General features: G+C 43.5%; 3 protein-coding genes across 7 annotated transcripts in view; 1 reads left to right on the forward strand and 2 right to left on the reverse strand.

Moving 5' to 3' along the window:
- Window positions 1–144, reverse strand: part of LOC123511141 (cohesin subunit SA-2-like) — a 40,229-nt gene extending 40,085 nt beyond the window's left edge. Inside the window, 1 exon segment of the mRNA XM_045266766.1 lies at window positions 3–144. The gene's annotated coding sequence lies outside the window, so the exon portion shown is untranslated.
- Window positions 145–4,632: 4,488 nt separating this feature from the next.
- Window positions 4,633–12,523, forward strand: LOC123511265 (formin-like protein 13). The gene is made up of 2 exons (XM_045267007.1): window positions 4,633–4,772; window positions 9,212–12,523. The coding sequence occupies exon 2, from the start codon at window positions 9,220–9,222 to the stop codon at window positions 10,492–10,494; it is 1,275 nt and encodes a 424-aa protein (XP_045122942.1). The 5' UTR covers window positions 4,633–4,772; window positions 9,212–9,219; the 3' UTR covers window positions 10,495–12,523.
- Window positions 12,524–13,391: 868 nt separating this feature from the next.
- Window positions 13,392–20,543, reverse strand: LOC123511264 (DNA-dependent metalloprotease SPRTN-like). 5 transcript variants are annotated; one of them, XM_045267003.1, is made up of 5 exons: window positions 20,345–20,542; window positions 19,502–19,701; window positions 18,324–18,438; window positions 17,087–17,206; window positions 13,392–15,078 (listed from the first exon to the last, which is right to left on the reverse strand). In XM_045267003.1, the coding sequence occupies exons 2-5, from the start codon at window positions 19,603–19,605 to the stop codon at window positions 14,002–14,004; spliced, it is 1,416 nt and encodes a 471-aa protein (XP_045122938.1). In that variant the 5' UTR covers window positions 19,606–19,701; window positions 20,345–20,542; the 3' UTR covers window positions 13,392–14,001. The 5 variants fall into 5 exon arrangements, with proteins under 5 accessions (XP_045122938.1, XP_045122939.1, XP_045122941.1 ...); XM_045267004.1 differs by having other exon boundaries at window positions 20,214–20,351; XM_045267006.1 differs by lacking the exon at window positions 17,087–17,206 and having other exon boundaries at window positions 20,345–20,543.

Raw genomic sequence — 20,543 nt, forward strand, 5'->3', positions numbered from 1 at the left:
ACCTGCAGGAGGCACTATACAGTTCACAAATAGGACGCGGCTCTGTGTGTATACAAGCCGAGGGAATGTGACGTCACGCGGGAAACTGCGTGACGTCATGAGCTTGATCTTTGAATACTGGTCAAGTTTTCCTTATATATTCCTTTCTGGTGGTTGTAGTGGTGGTGATGGATGGGGGAGAGTAGTTTCAGAATGGTAGTATGTGTTATGTAAGGTGTATTTTAAACAGAAGGAAGAGGGAGAGGGGGAAAGGAAGATTTATTTAATGAGGTACTGTACAGTTCGTGCCATAGGTAGTTGTGTGTTGTAGTAGTTGTGGTGGTGGTAGTGCGTAGTGGTGGTGGTAGTAGTAGTAGTAGTAGTAGTAGTTGTTGTTGTTGTTGTTGTTGTTGTTGTTGTTGTTGTTGTTGTTGTACAGTAGTAGTAGTAGTAGTAGTAGTAGTAGTAGTTGTTGTTGTTGTTGTTGTTGTTGTTTTGTTGTTGATGTTGCTATAATAGTAGTAGTAGTAATAGTAGTAACACTTAACTCACTCAATCACATGGCTGTCGATCTCTGTAGGTTTTCAAGACTCAGCTATAGCGTCTCAAGGGGCCAGATTGATGAATACCATGCACGCATATAACCCTCGATAATCATGGCATTGACAGGCATATAGTTCACAACACACAGCCACTCACCTCATGGCTGCTTGTACTGTCGGTAGGTCTCAGACAAGAAAGCTCTTGACTCATTAAACACACCTCAATCCATGAACTTCGTTGTCCGAGGTGTGTTTCAAAGTGCGACCAGCGCTTCATCAGTCAGTCATAACTTACTGTCAGGCACTATATATATATATATATATATATATATATATATATATATATATATATATATATATATATATATATATATATATATATATATATATATATATATATATATATATATATATATATACATATATATGTAAAATGACTATCGCATGAGCAAAATCCATTACGTACGGTAGTGTACTATCATATGTGCTAATATACAAATTGACCTTACTGTTCTCTGCTGTCTATGAGAAGTTGCGCCACGACATTCGCAACGGCCGCGCCTTAAAGGCACAGTCAGGGCGGAAGATCTTTCTATAGCTTCCTTGAACACAGATTAGGTGCTTGTGGCGCGCGATGGCTGGAGGCAGGGATGAGTGGATGTCCATGCGATGTGATTTACTTATCTTAACTAAACACTGCCCAAGATCGAGACACTCGGCGATCTTGCACAACAAGAGGAAATTTAAAATAGGTACGTATTGCCAGTCACAGCTAATATACCATGTATGGGGCAGCCACCATGCAATACATTTTGCATCCACTCTCATCGTTTTGTTACCGCTAACAGCCTAGTTATATCACTTCATCACGTCATGACCAACTGATCATTTTCTTTTCCAGGAAAGAATCTGTTTCTGCGCGGAAAGGATCAGGAGGAGGTTAATTGATAATCTGGCAAAACTCTCTCTCTCTCTCTCTCTCTCTCTCTCTCTCTCTCTCTCTTAGAATCAAACATATTCTTCCGAGAGGGGACGTACAGGGCCCACTATCTTACCAATTAAGCTGTCGTCTCTGGGTGTTAACGATGCTGAGAGAGAGAGAGAGAGAGAGAGAGAGAGAGAGAGAGAGAGAGAGAGAGAGAGAGAGAGGGTCAGCAAGCAAAGTACCCTCTGATCTAATGTCAATTATGCAGTAATACGAAAGTAGGAGAAAAGCACTCTTCTCTCCCTCCCTACCTTAGAACAATGGCTGGTGTGATAGAAAAAAAAAAAAATGGCGGAAATACGCACGTCGCACAGTCCATGATGAATCATGTACACGTACACACGCACAACTACACAAAGAGAGCAACCAAGAATGAAGGAACACAGGAAGCAATTAAATGATGAAGGAATGCAGAAACACAAGTCTCGTCGTGGCTGACCGCCTGTACTACAAGGTCGCCTAATGCTGCACTGTGCACACCCTCACCTGTCCCTCAACAATGCACAGGTTGCAGCCCGGGTGTCCCCAGTTGGACGATAATGATCGATGTGGTGACTTACTTGAGCTGTACTGCAAATAAATTGTTAGAGTGCATAAAGCTTCTATAATGATGTTTCGATATACTTTGCTATCTATTGTGTGAGTAATGCAAGATATGATTCGTGTAGCTCTGGTCAGGTTACTTATTTTGGGCTGCCTGGTGATCAGAGAGAGAGAGAGAGAGAGAGAGAGAGAGAGAGAGAGAGAGACTCGCTTTCACTCTTAGATCTGTTTTCAAGAATGTATTCACAGCTCTTTTCCCTATGGTAGGAGTGCTACGTACTCTGCCCCTCCACTACTGAGACGGGTTGGGAAATCATACCAGTCGTAATAGATTATTAGAAGGGATGGAGCAGAGAGGCTGGGGTTCCACTTTGTATTTTATCCCCGCTTTGAGATTACCTTGTCTTAGCCTCTTAAGTATATCCCGCTGAAGATGTCAGCTTCAGATATACTACGCACGCACAACGTTTTTATTTAGTTTACAAGCAAATATTAAGATCTTCTAGAACATGCGTCGAAGAAAACGAGGTATAGCGTGGTTGACTAAAACTATTGGCCCGGAGAAAAGCGAGATAAAGATGATGCAAGAGGATCTAGTGAATTGCTACGGAAGGGGCGAGGAATGTGTGGCCAGACGAATGATGAATGTGGCCAGAAGAAAAGGAGACGAGGCTGGCCGAAATATAGATACAAAAAAACATGCATAAATGAGAGAGAGAGAGAGAGAGAGAGAGAGAGAGAGAGAGAGAGAGAGAGAGAGAGAGAGAGAGAGAGAGAGACTCATATTTCCGTCTAGGCCTATATAAAACAATTTATGCGCACAACGATGGATTCTTCAAAACAGTAGTCAAGTACAGTCCCTTCTAGAAGTTAAATACATCTGGAATTAAGTAACTAAAAAACACATAGTCCAATGAACATACGAGCTATAGAAGGTAGAGTGTGCATATCATTACTGGCACGGTGTTAACATTTTATTTTTCCGAAATTCACAACAGTGTTTCTGAATAAGGCAGTGCAACTAGGAACATCCATTAAGACCTCTTCAGTAAATACACTGAGTCAATTTAAGTTAGTTTACAGCTCAATTCGAGCTAGAGCTAGGAAATGACATACAGGCTCACTAACATTCTTTTCTTGTGTGAAGTAATACCATGTACAGTTGAGTGGAACTAAAGATGCTTAGAGAGAGAGAGAGAGAGAGAGAGAGAGAGAGAGAGAGAGAGAGAGAGAGAGAGCTTTCTTATTAACGAAATAGACTAATAAAAATATATAAATCAAATGATTCAGAACTTTACAGCGTTTAGGCAATTATGTAAAATATCACACACACACACACGCACGCGCGTAGTGTATTGGTTAGCACGCTCGACTCACAATCGAGAGGGCCGGGTTCGAGTTCCGGGAAGCGGCGAGGCAAATGGGCAAGCCTCTTAATGTGTGGCCCCTGTTCACCTAGCAGTAAATAGGTACGGGATGTAACTCGAGGGGTTGTGGCCTCGCTTTCCCGGTGTGTGTTGTGTGTTGTGGTCTCAGTCCTACCCGAAGATCGGTCTATGAGCTCTAAGCTCGCTCCGTAATGGGGAAGACTGGCTGGGTGACCAGCAGGCGACCGAGGAGGTGAATTACACACACACAGTGGGCGTGAGTGCAGTGTGACGCCCGGGGAGCCGTGACTCAAGACGCTGCAGCGGTAGCGAGGGGCTGGACAGCGGCAAAGATGAGGGTGGTAGTGCTCGAGGCGCTGGACCGCTCACTGGTGATGGGTGTGGCTTATGAGGCAATAAGATCCCCAGTGGTAGTGATATTTGATATCTTTGAGGAGAGGGTAATTTAACAATATTAGTAGTTATGATGATTCGAGGTATGGGGGGGTGATGTGATGATGCTTGTTGTTGCGAGTTGTAGTGTTTTGAGAGGGGCGGTCAGGACGGCGCAGCTCGCCGAGACTGCGTGTACACACCACGCGTCATGATGCCAGTTCCCGCCAACCGCGTCAATACCCTCGCCACCTCCTCTCCCCTAGCGCCCCGCACCCACACCACGGCCCCCGCCCTGCCACACGAGCCTCCGGAGGTCGCTACTAACGTGTGAGAGGACTCAGAATGCTTGCGGTGGGCTGGTAACGCCCATAAAAAAGGAGTGTGATCGGTGGTGGTGGCAGCCCGACGATACTGGCTCAGTACGGTGTCCCCCTCGCTCAGTGGACCAATGTAGAGGGAGCAGTGTCCAAAGTCCCCCCCCTTCCTACTGTTATTCACGGCTGGATGTGCCTTTGTGTGTCACAGTTGATTGTGGAGCTGATGAGCGTGGAGCAGGAGCCGGCGGGGGCGGGGGCAGGACCATTGGCCGGACGGGAGCAGTGAGGGGAGAGGCGGCCCCCTACCGTGTTGTTGTGATGGCGGAGGTGGCAGGGACGGGCCTTCTCCCCTCGCGAGCCGCTCTACATCGCCGCCGCCGCCGCCCAGCACCGTCGCCGCAGGCTCCTCTCGGTCTCGCCATGGCCTTGGGCATTAGGCGAACTCCCGCAGTGAGTCAGAGACGCCACCGCAGACTGACATCAGCCACTCTGAGTGACGACACCACAGCCTCACCGACGCCTTTGCCACTCGCCTCAGCTACCACCATAAACACGCCCCGCCTCCTCCTCCTCCTTCACACATCACTCAGCGTTTGTCCCACGGTGTGCAGGCTGCCCGGCACCACCCCAATGTGAGGTCCAGGTGAGTGATGCCCCGCCCTCATTACTTGCTACTCACTGCCCATCTCTGCCTCATGCCAAACACTCGTCACTCATGTATACCCACTCTCACGTACTCATTTGTTCATCTATTTGTTCATTTGTGTTTGTATGAACGCATGCATGTTGTTTTGTTTATTATTTTTTTATTTATTATTTTTATTGCATTGCCATTTAATGTTTATATGCCTTGTGTGTGTGTGTGTGTGTGTGTGTGTGTGTGTGTGTGTGTGTGTGTGTGTGTGTGTGTGTGTGTCATTTCAGGCACTTGACTAGTTTTATTAGAGCTTGTTTACAGAAGTATAGTAGTAGTAGTAGTAGTAGTAGTAGTAGTAGTAGTAATAGTAGTAGTAGTAGTAGTAGTAGTAGTAGTAGTAGTAGTAGTAGTAGTAGTAGTAGTAGTAGTAGAAGTAGTAGTGGTGGTTGTGGTGGTGGTGATGGTGATAGTTTGTAAGCAAATAAGAAGATAGAAATATGCAGTTGGTGTTTCAGGTGTGGCAATGGGGATAAATTTTCCTAGAGCCTTCCTTACAAATGTAGTACCTAAGGAATGTGTAGTGTTTGGTTTGTGTGTGTGGTTATGGTGAGGGTAACTGCCATAACTACAGCTATTTGAGTATGTAGTATGGAGCTTAGAAAGAAAATGTTGTAATGTTAGTGGTGAAACAATTTTATATATATATATATATATATATATATATATATATATATATATATATATATATATATATATATATATATATATGCAAGAGGGAAGATTATCAAGGACAACAAAATATGAAAAAAAGGCCCACTTAAACTGCAACATCCCTAAAAGATAGGAGTTAGCCAGAAAATAGGGACAAATGTCTGGAAACATGATGCAAGTGAACTGGATTGATGTTGAGAAGTGATGGTGCTGGTGTTGGCATTGTGGTGTCAGTATGGTGGTGGTGGTGGTGGTGGTGATGGTTTTAGTACAGCAGGAATGGTAATTGTAACTGATCTGTGCTTAGTGGTGACAGTGACAGCATTGTTAGAGGATGCTTGTGTTGTCACTAGACAAGGTTACCATTGTCAGTGTTGGGGGAAGCAGTTATAGTTTGTTGTTGGTGGTAGTTGTGGTGTTTGGAGTGTTGGTTAGACAGATTATCGTAATTATTGCTCACCCACCCATCTTCACACCCTCCTTCCCATCCTCTTTGCCTCCACCCTTCCTCCCTTCACGCCCCTCCTATCTCTTCCCTTCATCTAAATTCTTTTCCTCTTAGTTCATGTTTAAGATTAGCTCATCCTTGATAATCTTTTTTTGGTATCTCACCATTATAATGAGTGTTATCCTTATCGGTATCCTTGTCATTATTCTTATCTGTGTTGCTGTTTGTCTGCACGGCTGTCTCATGGTCTGTCTCAGTGCGACTGCTAAAATTGTGCAACAATAAACGAATTAGAAGCATTTACCCAAACATTTTAGGAGACAAGCAAACAGACACAACGTAACTAGTAACCACCCACCCACCCACCCACACACTGACTCATTGCTTAGAGAGAGAGAGAGAGAGAGAGAGAGAGAGAGAGAGAGAGAGATTAAGGAGGATTATGACGGAGAGGGAGGAGGGAAAGTAGTAGGTGCACAATATGAAAAGGCCTTGAGGTGTCATTTGAAGGTATGGGTGAGACGTGAAGAACTGGTATGTGATATGGAGGAGGGAGGAGGCATGGAGACAGGTGTGTGTGTGTGTGTGTGTGTGTGAGAGAGAGAGAGAGAGAGAGAGAGAGAGAGAGAGAGAGACAGGTGTGTTGGAAGGTGTGGCGTGGGAGAACAGAGGAACAAGGTGTGGTTTGATAGGGTTACCGGGGCGGAAGTCGCAGCCAGGTGCATGGAGAAGCGAGGGGGAGAGGGGAGGAGGAATGAGGGAGGGACAGAGAGAGGGAGGGATGGAGGGAAGGAAGAAGCGGATGGAGGAAGGAGGGGGAGGAGTTTATGCTAAAGGAAGGGAGAGGATTTCTTACTGCTAGTTTAAATCGATGTTTTATTTATTTATTTATATTTTTTTTTCCTTTCGCGTTGAATTTTGTTGTTTTCCTGGTTTGTTTGTTTAGTTGGTTGGTTATGGTATTTTGACACACACACACACACACACACACACACACACACACACACACACTATAGCGTCCTCACCAGATCTCTCTCTCTCTCTCTCTCTCTCTCTCTCTCGTGAATCTAGACAAGAAAATTAAATGACAGCGCAGTTATCCTCACTTCTTGACACACACACACACACACACACACACACACACACACACACACACACACACACACACACACACAGGAAGACAATACAAGAGGAAATGGGGTGAGACATGACCAAACATGATCCCACCATACACGACTCTACCCCTCTCTCTTTCCCCTCTCCTTCCTGCCCCCCTTCCCTCACTATCTTATCTCCCTCCCCCACCCTCACACACGACTCTCAGATAGTGTTGGTTTAGAGTAGGGCCCCCCTTCCCATCCCTTATCAGCCTTCATTTTCTTTCCTTTGCTCAATTGGCCTCTCTCTAATTTTTTTTTTTTTTTTTTCAACGACTGTGGTGGTGACTTGAGGTAATGTGTTTTGTTAGGTGGTGGTGGTTTGTTTTCTTGGAAACTGCATCTCTCTCTCTCTCTCTCTCTCAACATAATATTTCATGTATTTATCTACTCATGAAAATGCCAGCTTTTGTGGTGTGTGTGTGTGTGTGTGTGTGTGTGTGTGTGTGTTACCTAGTTGTAGTTTTACAGGGCCTGGGCTTTGTGCTCGTGTGGCGTCTCCATATCTACACTTATCCAATCTTTCTTTAAAACTATGCACACTCGTTGCAGACACTACTTCTTCATTCAAACTGTTCCACATCTTTGCGGGAAACTATACTTTTTAATCTCTTACACATCTTCCCTTCCTCAGCTTCTTACTATGCGATCTTGTTCTTCGACTGGCATATTCTTCTCTCAGGATCAGATACTCATTGTCCACTTGGTCCATTCCGTTGATCAATTTATAAACTTGTATGAGATCCCCTCTCTCCCTTCTCTGCTCCAATGTTGGAAGATCCATAGCCTTTAGTCTCTTTCTCATATGTCATCCCTTCAAGTTCTGGGACCATTCTTGTAGCCAATTTTTGTAGTCTCTCCAATGTGTGTGTGTGTGTGTGTGTGTGTGTGTGTGTGTGTGTGTGTGTGTGTGTGTGTGTGTGTGTGTGTGTGTCTCGAGAAAATGTCAGTGTGTGTTTTCTCTCATTAACTTATCAAAATGTCAGTGTGTGTGTGTGTGTGTGTGTGTGTGTGTGTGTGTGTGTGTGTGTGTGTGTGTGTGTGTGTGTGTGTGTTTTGTCTTTAATACCATACTTGTGTGTCTAAGCATGCTGTATGCTCTATTCTAGGCTGAGGGAAAGAGGGAGAGATGCAAACAGAAGGTAATTCAGGTTATAAGGATTGATTTACTAATGCTTGCCTAGGGAATATTTATATACACCACACTATTATACCTATAGTTGGGAAAACTGTCACTTGCAGCAGCATCATTGGTACCATTAAATGTTAAAAGAGCACAGCAGAGATGAATTAGCATAGCATGGCTGTATTGCCCATGATCACATAACAGCAAGTAGGCACTACATGATGTAACCCAGTGTGTGGTGTATGAAAGGTCTTAGTCCTACCTAAAGATCAGTCAGTGTGATGATGTCTTAGCTTTCTCTGTAGGGAACAAATGTTGGGGTGACCAGCAGACATCCATTGGTGAATGGAATGGCACACACACACACACACACACACACACACACACACACACACACACACACACACACACACACACACACACACACACACATGGCCCGGTAGCTCAGTGGTTAGAGCGCTGGCTTCACAAGCCAGATGACCGGGGTTTGATTCCCCGGCCGGGTGGAGATATTTGGGTGTGTCTCCTTTCACGTGTAGCCCCTGTTCACCTAGCAGTAAGTAGGTACGGGATGTAAATCGAGGAGTTGTGACCTTGTTGTCCCAGTGTGTGGTGTGTGCCTGGTCTCAGACCTATCCCAAGATCGGAAATAATGAGCTCTGAGCTCGTTCCGTAGGGTAATGTCTGGCTGTCTCGTCATAGACTGCAGCAGATCAAACAGTGAATTACACACACACACACACACACACACACACACACACACACACACACACACACACACACACACACACACACACACACACACACAACATTATTATGTACAAGTAGAAGATATGGAATTTACACTTGCAGATATTAAATTGGTAAATGTTAATTATAGAATTTACATTTCTACAGTCAACTTTATATGTATACTTTTCTAGAAGTAGGTTGAGAGACATTTTGGATGAGGGGAATGGTATTGTGTTAGTGAGTGTAGCACTAATGAGGAGTGTTGTTTCAGGCAGGAGCATGGGGTGTGTGCCCAGCAAGCCGGACATCAACGACCGCCACGCCAACATCTTCCAGGTGGTCACTTTAGATGAGATGGGCCATCGCCTTAGCCCAGCCAAGCTGGAGGTGACAGAGTCCGACCTTGTACTGTATCAGCGGGGCAAGGCGGCCACTCACTGGCCCCTCCGTGGTCTCCGCCGCTATGGCTTTGATGCTGAACTGTTCAGATTTGAGAGTGGGCGACGCTGTCCCACTGGGCCAGGCGTCTACTCCTTCAAGTGTCGGCGGGCAGAGGCGCTGTTCAACATGCTGCAGCTGCAGATTCAGAACATCACAGAGGATGCAGGCTCTCGGGACATGGGGATGGTGGTACCCATGCCGCCCGCTGTGCCTTCCGTGTCCACCCAGGGGATACTGGTGCCCCATGAGGACCCTGCACCAGGGAATCATGACTTTGAGGGCTACTTGGAGCCCCTCCCACAGCGCCTTCCCCACTCCCGAATCCCCAATAACGTGGGGCCCTCCCACGGGGCAAGCAACATTGGAGTGGGTGGGACTGTTACTCCTGTTACTCCAGATGTGGGTTATGGGACAAGCATGTACAGGCCGGTGGTGGCCATACCCTCACCTGTCTCACCTCCTACTCCTTTGGGCCACCCTCCACCACCATTGTACGACAACAGCTACGATGGACTGGTTGGGGCAGAGGACCCCCCACCTACCCCTGTGCATGACACCAGGGACTCACTCTCCACTCCAACCTGTAATAATCACTTTGACTTGTCCAGCTGTCCATCCTGGCCCCTGACACACCCAGGGCGCCGGCCCCGTGCCCACCTCCCTACACCCTGCCCGCCCAACCAAGTGTACGTCAACGTGATTCCAGATAGCAGACACGTGTACGTCAACATGGAGCAGAAAGAACCATCGGGGGTGCCGATGGTGCCGCCGCGCCAGCCAACAGCGCCAGGCTCTGGTTCCTCCCACTCGGGTACTACCACCACCACAGACACTGACCCTCATGCACAAATTCACTACATCATTCTACAGATAAACCGTGGCTCTGACTCCTCCATGGTGGCTCAAACCAGTCCTTCTGGGTCTGGCTCACCCCAGGGTGTGTGCAAAGGAGGTTACACCCAGATAGACTTTGATAAGACACAGGCATTGAATGAAGCTAAGAAGGCGGTCAGTGGGCGGGAGGACGGCTCACGGAAGACTAGGCACAACTCCACCTTCAGTGCGGCTACTCCCACCAACCTTGCCCACCATAACTCTTCCTTCTCGGACTGAGGCCACACAAGTTAGGTGGCGTGGTTTTGTTCTGGTCTGTGGTGCCAAAGAAATAGGTTTCGTGCTGTACATAGTGCCGTGATACCCAGCCGTTGCAAACTTGGCCCAGTAAATATATATATATGACAGTGACAGATGCGCCGCCTCAGTGACGAGCCTGAATTTTTGTGTAGCAGTGTTTATATATACATCTTTTTTAACCTACCAAAGTGCCCCTCTAGAAGACAAGCTGCCCCACCCCACCCCACCCTGCCCCGCCCCAGCTTGCCTTGCTGATATGCTTCACAACCTCACCACTGATCTGTGTGATGATAAAAGAAAAGTTGTAAGGGGCTTTTGTGTGATATAGTGAGTTAGCCAAGTGGTGTGATGAGTGTGGTGAAGGGTGTGGTGTGATGACTGTGGTGTGGTAGAGGGTGTGTAGTGTGTTGTATAGTGAGTGTGATGAAATGAAAGAGCAAAATAGATGCGAGAAAAGACTTGCCACAATGATCTGTTCTGTACACAGTGAGATGGAGAAACTTTTATGGCTGTACAGATTTATCATATGATGATATGTTTTGATTTCATTTAGTTATGTCAAGTAATGCCTACAATACAAAAGTAATGGTTCAGTCAATTTCAAGTTAATTTTATTAACTGGAACTTCTATTGGTTGTGGTAAGAGCATTTATAATTATTTACAGTTAGCTAGTCATCCAGATATGTTGCTGTTTTAGGAAAAGTGAGGATGTTCCTCATCCCAAGATTTTAGCAAGACAGGAAATCTCTTCTCAGATGCTTTACATAATCAAATTATTCATAAAATAAGAAAGAATGAAAATATTAGCTATTTGTATATTTTCCAGATACTCATAAAGGATCACTGCTCAAATGCATCTATCAGCAAAATACCAGATTATATATTACCTAAGGAAAAAATTGTCATTGTTATTTTATTTATTACTATCATTATCTTTAGGAGTGACCCAGTTTCTTCCCAGCTTGTGTTCTTCCGGGGCCTGTAGGGGTGGGGCGGGCAGGGCCATGGACTAAGGGTGCTCTCGGTCTGAGATTTTAAGAGGGTGAGGCTCATCTCCACCCAGTACTGGGGGGCTGGGGCTGGCCTAAGTGGGTGTGGCAATGTGGCTTGGGTCAGAATCTGGATGAGTAGTCATGAGTGGATGGCTAGAGGTAGAGTATCAATTGGTTGGAAGCATTGGCTAGTAACTGGATAACTGAATTGTGATGATGTGCTGAATGGACGGACGTTAAAAAATAAAAGTATTATGAAATCATCATGATGGACATGTGGGTGGAGGGATGAAAGAAAGACATGGATGTTGGATGAAAAGTGGATAATGGAACTGAAGTAAGAATAAGAGAAAGGTGATAAGACTTATATAACCTAAACAGCGAAATTTTTTTAGCTCTTCTGGGATTACAAGGGGGCACTATCTCTCCTGCAGAATGGCACTTGGGTCACAAGTTGCAGCCTCCACCACTGTGCCACCTGGCCCCAGTGTTAACAGGACAGTGACTATTGGTGGGCAGACTGGTGGTGCACTGCCCAGAAGATAGAGTGCATTTTTCCTAGATCCATACGGCAGGGGAAGGGAGGAAGTGGGAGTACTATGAAGCCAAAGCATGGGATGACAATTTTTGGGAAGTGGTACTAGTGAGCTGGTCTGGTTGGTGGAGAAAATCAAGATAGTGGGTAAGGATGGTGGGTGGGTGGGTGGGACAGCCACACCCACTCCAGGGCAGCACCACCACCCAGCAGGGAGTGAAGGGGCTGTCTGCATGGTTCTCACAGCCGTAAAGACAGCAAAATGGATTATAACAAATTGTAAAGTTTTTATGGAACACGTAGCATAGATTTGCACAATTTGTGTAAAAATGCTTTGTGACCCACGCCCGGCCAAGGATGGGGGGGTGGGGTGGCCGGGCAGGGCAAGTTTGTATCATATACCCAAAACTAACCGAAGATAATAAAATTTGCATTGTTTATTTGACTAGATTTTGACTAGAATATAAAATGTTATTAAAACTGTAACTTTGCTTATCCCAGCTAGAAAGGGGCAAGGCTGTGGGATTGTGGGAGTCACCATTCTTGTTCAGTGTGGTAAGTGGTGGGGTGGTGAGCACTGAACAGGACCAACAGGCCACAAGAGACATCACAAGCAGCATCACTACAGGAACAACACACTGGGACTTGGGTTAATATTCCCAAACATGCTTATGTTTTCTTGACTTGTTAGTAGGCTGTTATAGAAAATGTTATTGGGATTTCAAGTGTGTTTTTTAGATCCTGACAATTTCTAATAAGAATTCTGGACCATTTAAGAACTTTGTGGCCTTTGAAAATACTCCAAATTAATATCCAAATTAAAGATAATGAATGAGTCTTAAAATACAGGTACAATTCATGAAATACATACAACAACCTATGTACATTTTGAATTGCCACCCCCAGCAGCAGAGCAGTGCAGTGTGGCATCAAGACACAAGCTCCAGGATGTACTGGATCTGCACCAGACACTTGACTTCTGCATATGGAGGTAGTTTGTTCTGACATGTCCCTTGAAACTTCAACTTCAAGGTCATGACCACAGCAAAAATCTTTCCTAGCTTCTTTTCTGAAATCCCATCCTTGCACACGTCTACCTCCTCACACCATTCTGTCTTTCTCTTGTATCAAAAGTCTTAAAATATTTCTCCTTTATTTTTTTAAATATCTCTCTCCCATCATGTAAGCAAATCATCTCCTACAGAGCACAATGCACTCCTTTACCCACACATGATGTACAAACACACTAAACTGTATTAGAATATTCCTCCAAATTAATTTACCAGATGAAATTATGTTCCACTCATACTAACTGCAAGACAAGAAGGTTTGTAATAAAACCTTGTACTCAAATAATGGAAACCCAAATCATAATTTATTAAATGGGAAGTGTTTTTACCATGACTTCAGTTCAAACCTGATACTGTTAGATTAATTATATCACAGATTAACAATAAAATCTGACATGTGAATGGTATATACAAATTTGCAAACTTGAACAACTTGCATATCATGTTAAATATAAAATAAAACAAACTATTACCTAAATGATCTAACATTGGATCTTAAAAACATACCTGAATCTGTTCCATCCAGTCACCCTTGATGCTGACTGACACGGTAAAGGCTCGTGCCACTTCCCTGATGCCCCCAGCATACACTGACAGGGAGAGGCTTGGCAGCAAACACATGGGTAATATTTAGCCAATTACAGCTGCAGAAAAAAGTTACCTTCTAGAGAGATTCAAAGTCTACAGCCATGAGTTCTCCACTTCCATGAGATGACTACTTGACCACAACTTATGGCACTGCTGTGTGAACCTCACAGAATGAATACCAAGTGATTGCACACAGTATGAACCTCACAGAATGAACACCAAGTGATTGTACACAGTGTGAACCTCACAGAATGAACACCAAGTGATTGCAAACAGACCACATATCATGAACAGTCTGTACTAAAAGTCATCAGTGAATGGCAATAGGCATTCATCCAGGTGACTATTGAGCTCATTTTCTGGAGTTTCACCTCCACAGGAAGGGCACGGAACCAATTTTGGAGAGATGTTATCCAGCAACTCTTTTTTACTTCCTTGTTGAGTAATTTTAGTGTCACAAACAACGTCTTTGTTCTCTGATGTTTGTGAGTGCTGCACCCCCTCAGGCACCAAGACATTAACCCCACAGTTCCAACATGTCACAGGAGGTGCAGTCTTAGGGTCTGTAGTGCATTTCCTATCAAAGGATACTTCAGACGCCTTGGCAACTTCTGTTCCTCTTGATGTATGAGCCTCTGGAGATTGAAGCCTTGCCAATTTATGGGCATCATGGGAGGCATGGGGCCTCTGGGATACTCTATTCTTCTGAGATAGTCTTGTCTCTGCATTCTTGACAGCTCTATATCTCTCTAAATATTTATGAATGTTAAATTTAAAGCCAGACTTCATTCTGTAATTGTAGTTCACTCGACCCTCTACCAATGTTCCCCGCTCAGGGCTGGGTCCCCGCCATATCATCCTTGTCTCTTCCTTGGACAGCAGGATGGAGCTTTTAGTGTGTGCATGACGCTCCTTTATCTTTTGTACCACTTGGTCTTCACCAAAGGTTGAATCATCTGTTTTTTTCTCTTGGCTAAAGGCAATTCTTTTCCTCACACCACTTGCTATGAATTTTGTGGTGTCACTTGTGGTGCCCCTTGCTGTGGCTCCACTGGACCGTGCTGCAGGTGAGATCATTGGTCTTGGGGAAGGTGTGTACTTGGGGGACGGCGTGCCTGCTGAGAATGCTGGGCTTGCTCTTGCTGGCTTGGGTGTGGTCTGTGAAGTGTTGGGAGAAACATCGGGACCTTCCACCTTGTGAAATGTTCCCCCACATTCCTGGCTATGCTTTGCCCACCACTTGTCCATGGGGCCGGGGGGTCGGGTAATGGCACGGCGCAGGACACCAAAGTATGGCCGCTTCTTGGTACACGGGCCGTCACAGCGGTACACGTGGACCCGAAACTTGTCTACCTCCTTGTGGAAGTTGTGAAACACCTGGGAGAAGTAAGTTGTTCATTAGAATACCATGGCAGATGCTTTAACATATACATGTATACTATAAGGAAGTCACAGAACAGTCTCAGTAAACACAATAAAACATTATACATCTTCAATAATTTGAGAAATGTAAGCCAATTTATAAATTTTTCAAATTTGTTATAAAACAAGTAACTGTAAAAACAAGATGACACTTCAGAGAAGTTATCATGCATATGAAATCACCATCAATTTAAAAATAAAGAGGAAAGGAAATATAATATAATAAGAAACAATATAGATGACTTAATCAGTGTAGATTATTGAAACTACTGACCATAACTAACACTGACACCTTGGCTATTTAACTGAAATATCTGATAACACCTTCGCATTCAAATAAAGAACTGAAGTACAACTGTGCACTACAGCAACAAATACTGTATCATGTTTCTGTACTAACATCTTGTATGTAGTGCCTGAACTAGGCTTGTAGGGTTCAGTCTTAAAATGTCTATAACTCTTCTATTAAAAAACACATGATTTTTTTTTTTTTTATATCTCATCCTTCAATGCATTCCACATCCTGTGTCATGTTCTGCTTCTGTCCGTCACAATCACCATGAAGAAAGGCAGGCGTACATTTAGACAGACTGGACCTGGTCAGATGATGGCAGTCTCAAAGTAGCATAAGATGAAAAAATATCTCATGGCTGAATTTATATAGCTTCTAGATAAATTTGTGAGTTATTCTATGATGTTTTAAATGAAGGTAAGGTACAACTGTGGTGGCAGCAGTGGATGTGGAGAGAAAGAAAACTTATCAGACAAAAAAATCTCACATTTGAGTACAAAATGGATAAAAAGAAAAATATTAAAAAAAATTTACAATGCATAAATACTCACAAAAGATATCTCAATGAGTAAAGGCACAAGTATGCAACATGGATACAGTGATGGTGTATGAGAATGTAACAGATGAATGATGGATACAGGTCATGTCACAGTCTTCATCAATAATGGGAGTGTTTCCAGTCTCTTAAGTTCCTCCCAAGGTTTCCTCGGCAATGACTCTGTAATGTCATACGATTTTCTTAAGCCAACACAGCTTTCCCAATTCATCCATGGGGTAGTGGTCCCATGAGATCACCATAGCTCCTCTAAACAATGGAAAGTGTTATAAAAAATGTGCCTCTCTGGATAGACCATGATAGCCAATCACAACCAAATGCCTTACAAGTAGCTCCTACAAATGACATTTAGTTCATACATATGCATCAAATAAAAAATAAAAAATTTTCCTGTTCTTCACCATTCCAAATTGATTTTGTTCACAAGTACTACACCTTAATTCCTTCTGCATCCCATCATTCCTTCGGTCTTCCCCTTTCATACTACACATGCAACATATAACTGGCTGGTTGCATTTGATATCAAGTCCTCTCAATTTTTCATTTGAATTTGACTGAACTACTTTCCTAATTGTCACTCTGCATGTGGTAAAAAGTAATCATGCAAATCAGAAAATAGGGTGAAACAAAAAACACATTAACTATTATCATGTCATGCTATACAATACCACAGGCTATAGAAGTTATTCTGCTAACTAATAAACTCTTTTTATAGAATCTTGTCACTGTTCTCTTTTTAATACCTATTTATGTTAGCAATAATTCCAGCAGATTCAATAAAGTGTTAAAGGTTAGCCAGACACACCCTGCATGTTTATTGCCCTGCCTTGGAGCAGTGCACTCACCAAAATCAAAGCAATCAAACCTTTTTTTGGCAACCCAGGTTTGTGTTATTCTAAAAACATTTCAGCACCTCACATTGAATACTCTTAGTGGATATAATAGAGGTTCTGCAAGATTCCAATGATAGTTGGAAAGTATTTTGATCCATAAATAGGAAAAATCATAGTAAAAAATCCAAACCAACTACCTGAGTGGCCTTTCAAAATAATGCTCAAACTGTTTATGAATACAAGCTTGAGTGACAGCACATTTTCTCTACACACACCACTCACAGTGATCTTTGAGCCGTGAAGCTTGTTGATGCGAGTCATGTGCTCCCTGAACTGTGGCCCGTGGCCCATCTTGTGGTTGCGACCCTCCATCAGAAACAAATATGCATGGATCATCTCATGCTGTGGCAATATTAAAAAGCAATGTAGTTCCATCCATGCTCAACAAAGTAAGTTATGTGACAAATTTCTGCAAATATGGCTGTAGGTGAAAATGCAAGTTACTCTAAATAGAGAATGTTCTGTGTACACATGCATCATGAAGCCTTGTTTAGCTGTGGTAAGAAAGTCGTGTTGGTGGGTGACATGTTCACAAATGCTGGGAAGGCTTCCATGGCAGAGAAACACACAGTCCACACACTCCACATGACTGTGAGGGAATGGCATTGCTAGCAGTTTTTTCTCTCAATCTATGCAATATAATCTGTGTGTGTCCACTCTCACTGTCTCAGTGGGAAACCAAGTGACTGACTGGCGATCAGCTGATTTGCTCACCCAGGCAGCTATGATGGCGTGTAGTATATTATTTTACTCATTATTAATTGTGTATATTGAAACTATCAGTGTAATGTTTATTGGTATAATAAGTCAAAATTTTAAATAAATCCAGACTGAATCATTTTTAACTTTACCAACAGACATCCTGCCATGGGTCCAGCCAGGCCATTGTATGTCACCCAGCCATACTTGAATTTTGCAACATGACTAAACAACTCCTCAAAATGCAAATGTGTATAAAACATTTTCTTTTTAGAATAATATACTTTCATTTCTAGCAATATATGTGCAAATTTGTGTTATACCTTGTGGATGCTCAATAATACATTAATAACAAATTACTCTGAGTAATACTTATCAGCTCAAAGACTTCTCTTTTACATAAACACAAACACACACACACACACACACACACACACACACACACACACACACACACACACACAATAAGTGCTATCAATATTCATGAGCTAAAAGTTTCATGGCCATGAAAAAGCTTCTGAAAATCCACAGATACTTAATTCTTCAACTTTTAGTATATTCACAGGTAATACTGCAGATACATATAACTATGTAAAAATGTACGTAGTAACTTAAATTCATGGATGTCTAGGGATGACTTCAAGCTTATGCCTAATATATCACAAGACACACAAGCACACGCACACACATGTACTCCTGAATGCCGTGTCCCTAACCCCCTCTCTCTCTCTCTCTCTCTCTCTCTCTCTCTCTCACTAACAAGTAAGGTGTTGACAGTGTCGTCGGCAGGCCGCTGGGACAAGAGTGCCTCACTAAGGTAGATGGAGCATGAAAAAACCCCTCTCCTTTCCCTGCAGTAGGTCTTTCCAGCACACCTGCAAGGGCACCACCATCAGACGACCAGTGCCGAGGACCTCACACACAGATTACAGAGGAGGGAGGGAGGGAGGGACACAGGACTGGATAGATTGGTTACAGGGGTGAGGTGATTGAAATTACTTTTAAATGCACAGAATACTAGCAATGTTGAAGTGAATGGTAAAAGTAATGAAAATAAGATACAGTGGTACCTCAGCACACATCCACTTTGGAGTAAGCCCAACCTGGTACATGCCCTGCTTAGACACACAAAAATGTGCTTGATACACAACCTTTGTTTGAAACATGACTTGCATGCTGGATCTTGTATGAATCACAATGAGTCAAGACACTGTGGGCTGCCCTTGTTTACCTCTCTGGAGACAAGATCACCACTGCCCATGAACAGTGTTGCCAGGTTGGTGCATTTCTCAGCATCATCCTGGTAGGTTCTTGACTCTTCTCAGCAATGCAAAGTGAAGTTAAATTTTCATTTGTTTCACCTGGACACCATGTAAGATGATGTTTTTCTAAAAAAAAAAAAAAAAAAAAAAAAAATTGCATCTAACATGCAAATGTGAGGCATCCCATAGACTTTCTTGAAATTTCATTCATTTGTGCACCTGAAGACTTACATTGCTGTAATATAGGCAAGGGTGTTACATCTTATTTTTCAACCATAACATGTAAGGAAATGATGAAGTAAAAATACAGCCCTTAAGATACAAGTAAATTGAGTTATGAGCTTTGTAACGGAATGAATTAAGCTCAACAAAGGTCAAGGTATCGAATAGAGCTTTTCATCTCTCACCTTATGTATACCGCCATACTTTTCATCTATCAAAGCTTCACTGTACCATTACTATCTGCAGCTGTCTACTCTTTTCCCCTTCTTGCATCTTGTTCTTCACATGTCAATTTCTTTTTTCATTGTACAGTACATCTCTCTATTCTGCTGACTTCTCATTGCTTATTACTATCTGAATTGAATAATATAAATAGAATATAAATAAATGTAAATATGTACTCAAAGAAAGCCTTTATGATTACATCAACAATGTGACACTGTGCATTACTCACAAAGTCATATTCTTACTCCAGTTGAGTTTCACTTGGCCTAATTTTCCCCAGAAGTACTTTTGATTGAAATTGCAGAACATATCATGAACCTTCTGATAATCCATGGCGGGTGCACCTGCCAGCACCCCTCAGCATCCAGCCTGCCTCGCCAACACCCACCAGTGGCCATTCAGCACTGACTGCTGGCAGGACGCAGGTGCCTGAGGGAAGAAAATAATGCTTTACTTGCAAAACAAGTTCTTATTCCTTTTCACACACCCTACATTATTAATCTATGTAATTCTTTTAATTTGTTTTTATTATTTCCAAACAACATTATAAAGTGACTAACAAACTGACATGCTTACAGTACACAACTCAAGTCTTTTTCCCTTAGAATTAACCTTCTGTTCCTTTATGAACTGGCATGCCTGCAGAATTGGGCTATCTTTATTTTTTCATATGTTACTTTCCTGACTGTCTAACCATAGCAACAAGAGATAGCCAACCACATGGATCAATCAGGTGAGTTGAGTCACTACAAAGGTCAGCAGAGGGAGGCAGGGCTGCTGAAAGAACTGAAATGTACCAGTGCAGGAATAGTTTAGGTCCTCTACCCCTGCAGCCAGTAGGAGGAGGAAGAGCTCCTGGGGCCTGTGTTAGGCAACGGCTGACCAAAGATTGAGGATTATTCTTAACTCAGACTCACCTTCACTACCGAACACACACACACCTGTCTTGGAATAGTGAGGCTGCAGTGCACTGGTGTCCTGATAAATCACACAAGAGCGGTACAGCTACAGCAGCCACGCACAGGGACACACACCACAGCTAGGACGCCGCGCCTCTGCCACACACACGTACCTTGGTGGTGGTGAGGGACTGTGACGTGCTGTTTTCTAAGAAGTAAGCACGTAACAGGTACGAACACACAGGAGTCACAAGCAGCACGCACGGCTGACACCTCCACACCTCATGCCTCGTGTCTTGGTGACGTCACATGTAAACAACTCCTCTTCTTCTTCCTGTGGCCACCATTACCTTCATCTCATCACGTGTTACA

This window comes from Portunus trituberculatus, chromosome 31 (genome assembly GCF_017591435.1).
Source record: "Portunus trituberculatus isolate SZX2019 chromosome 31, ASM1759143v1, whole genome shotgun sequence".
Classification (NCBI taxonomy): domain Eukaryota; kingdom Metazoa; phylum Arthropoda; class Malacostraca; order Decapoda; family Portunidae; genus Portunus; species Portunus trituberculatus.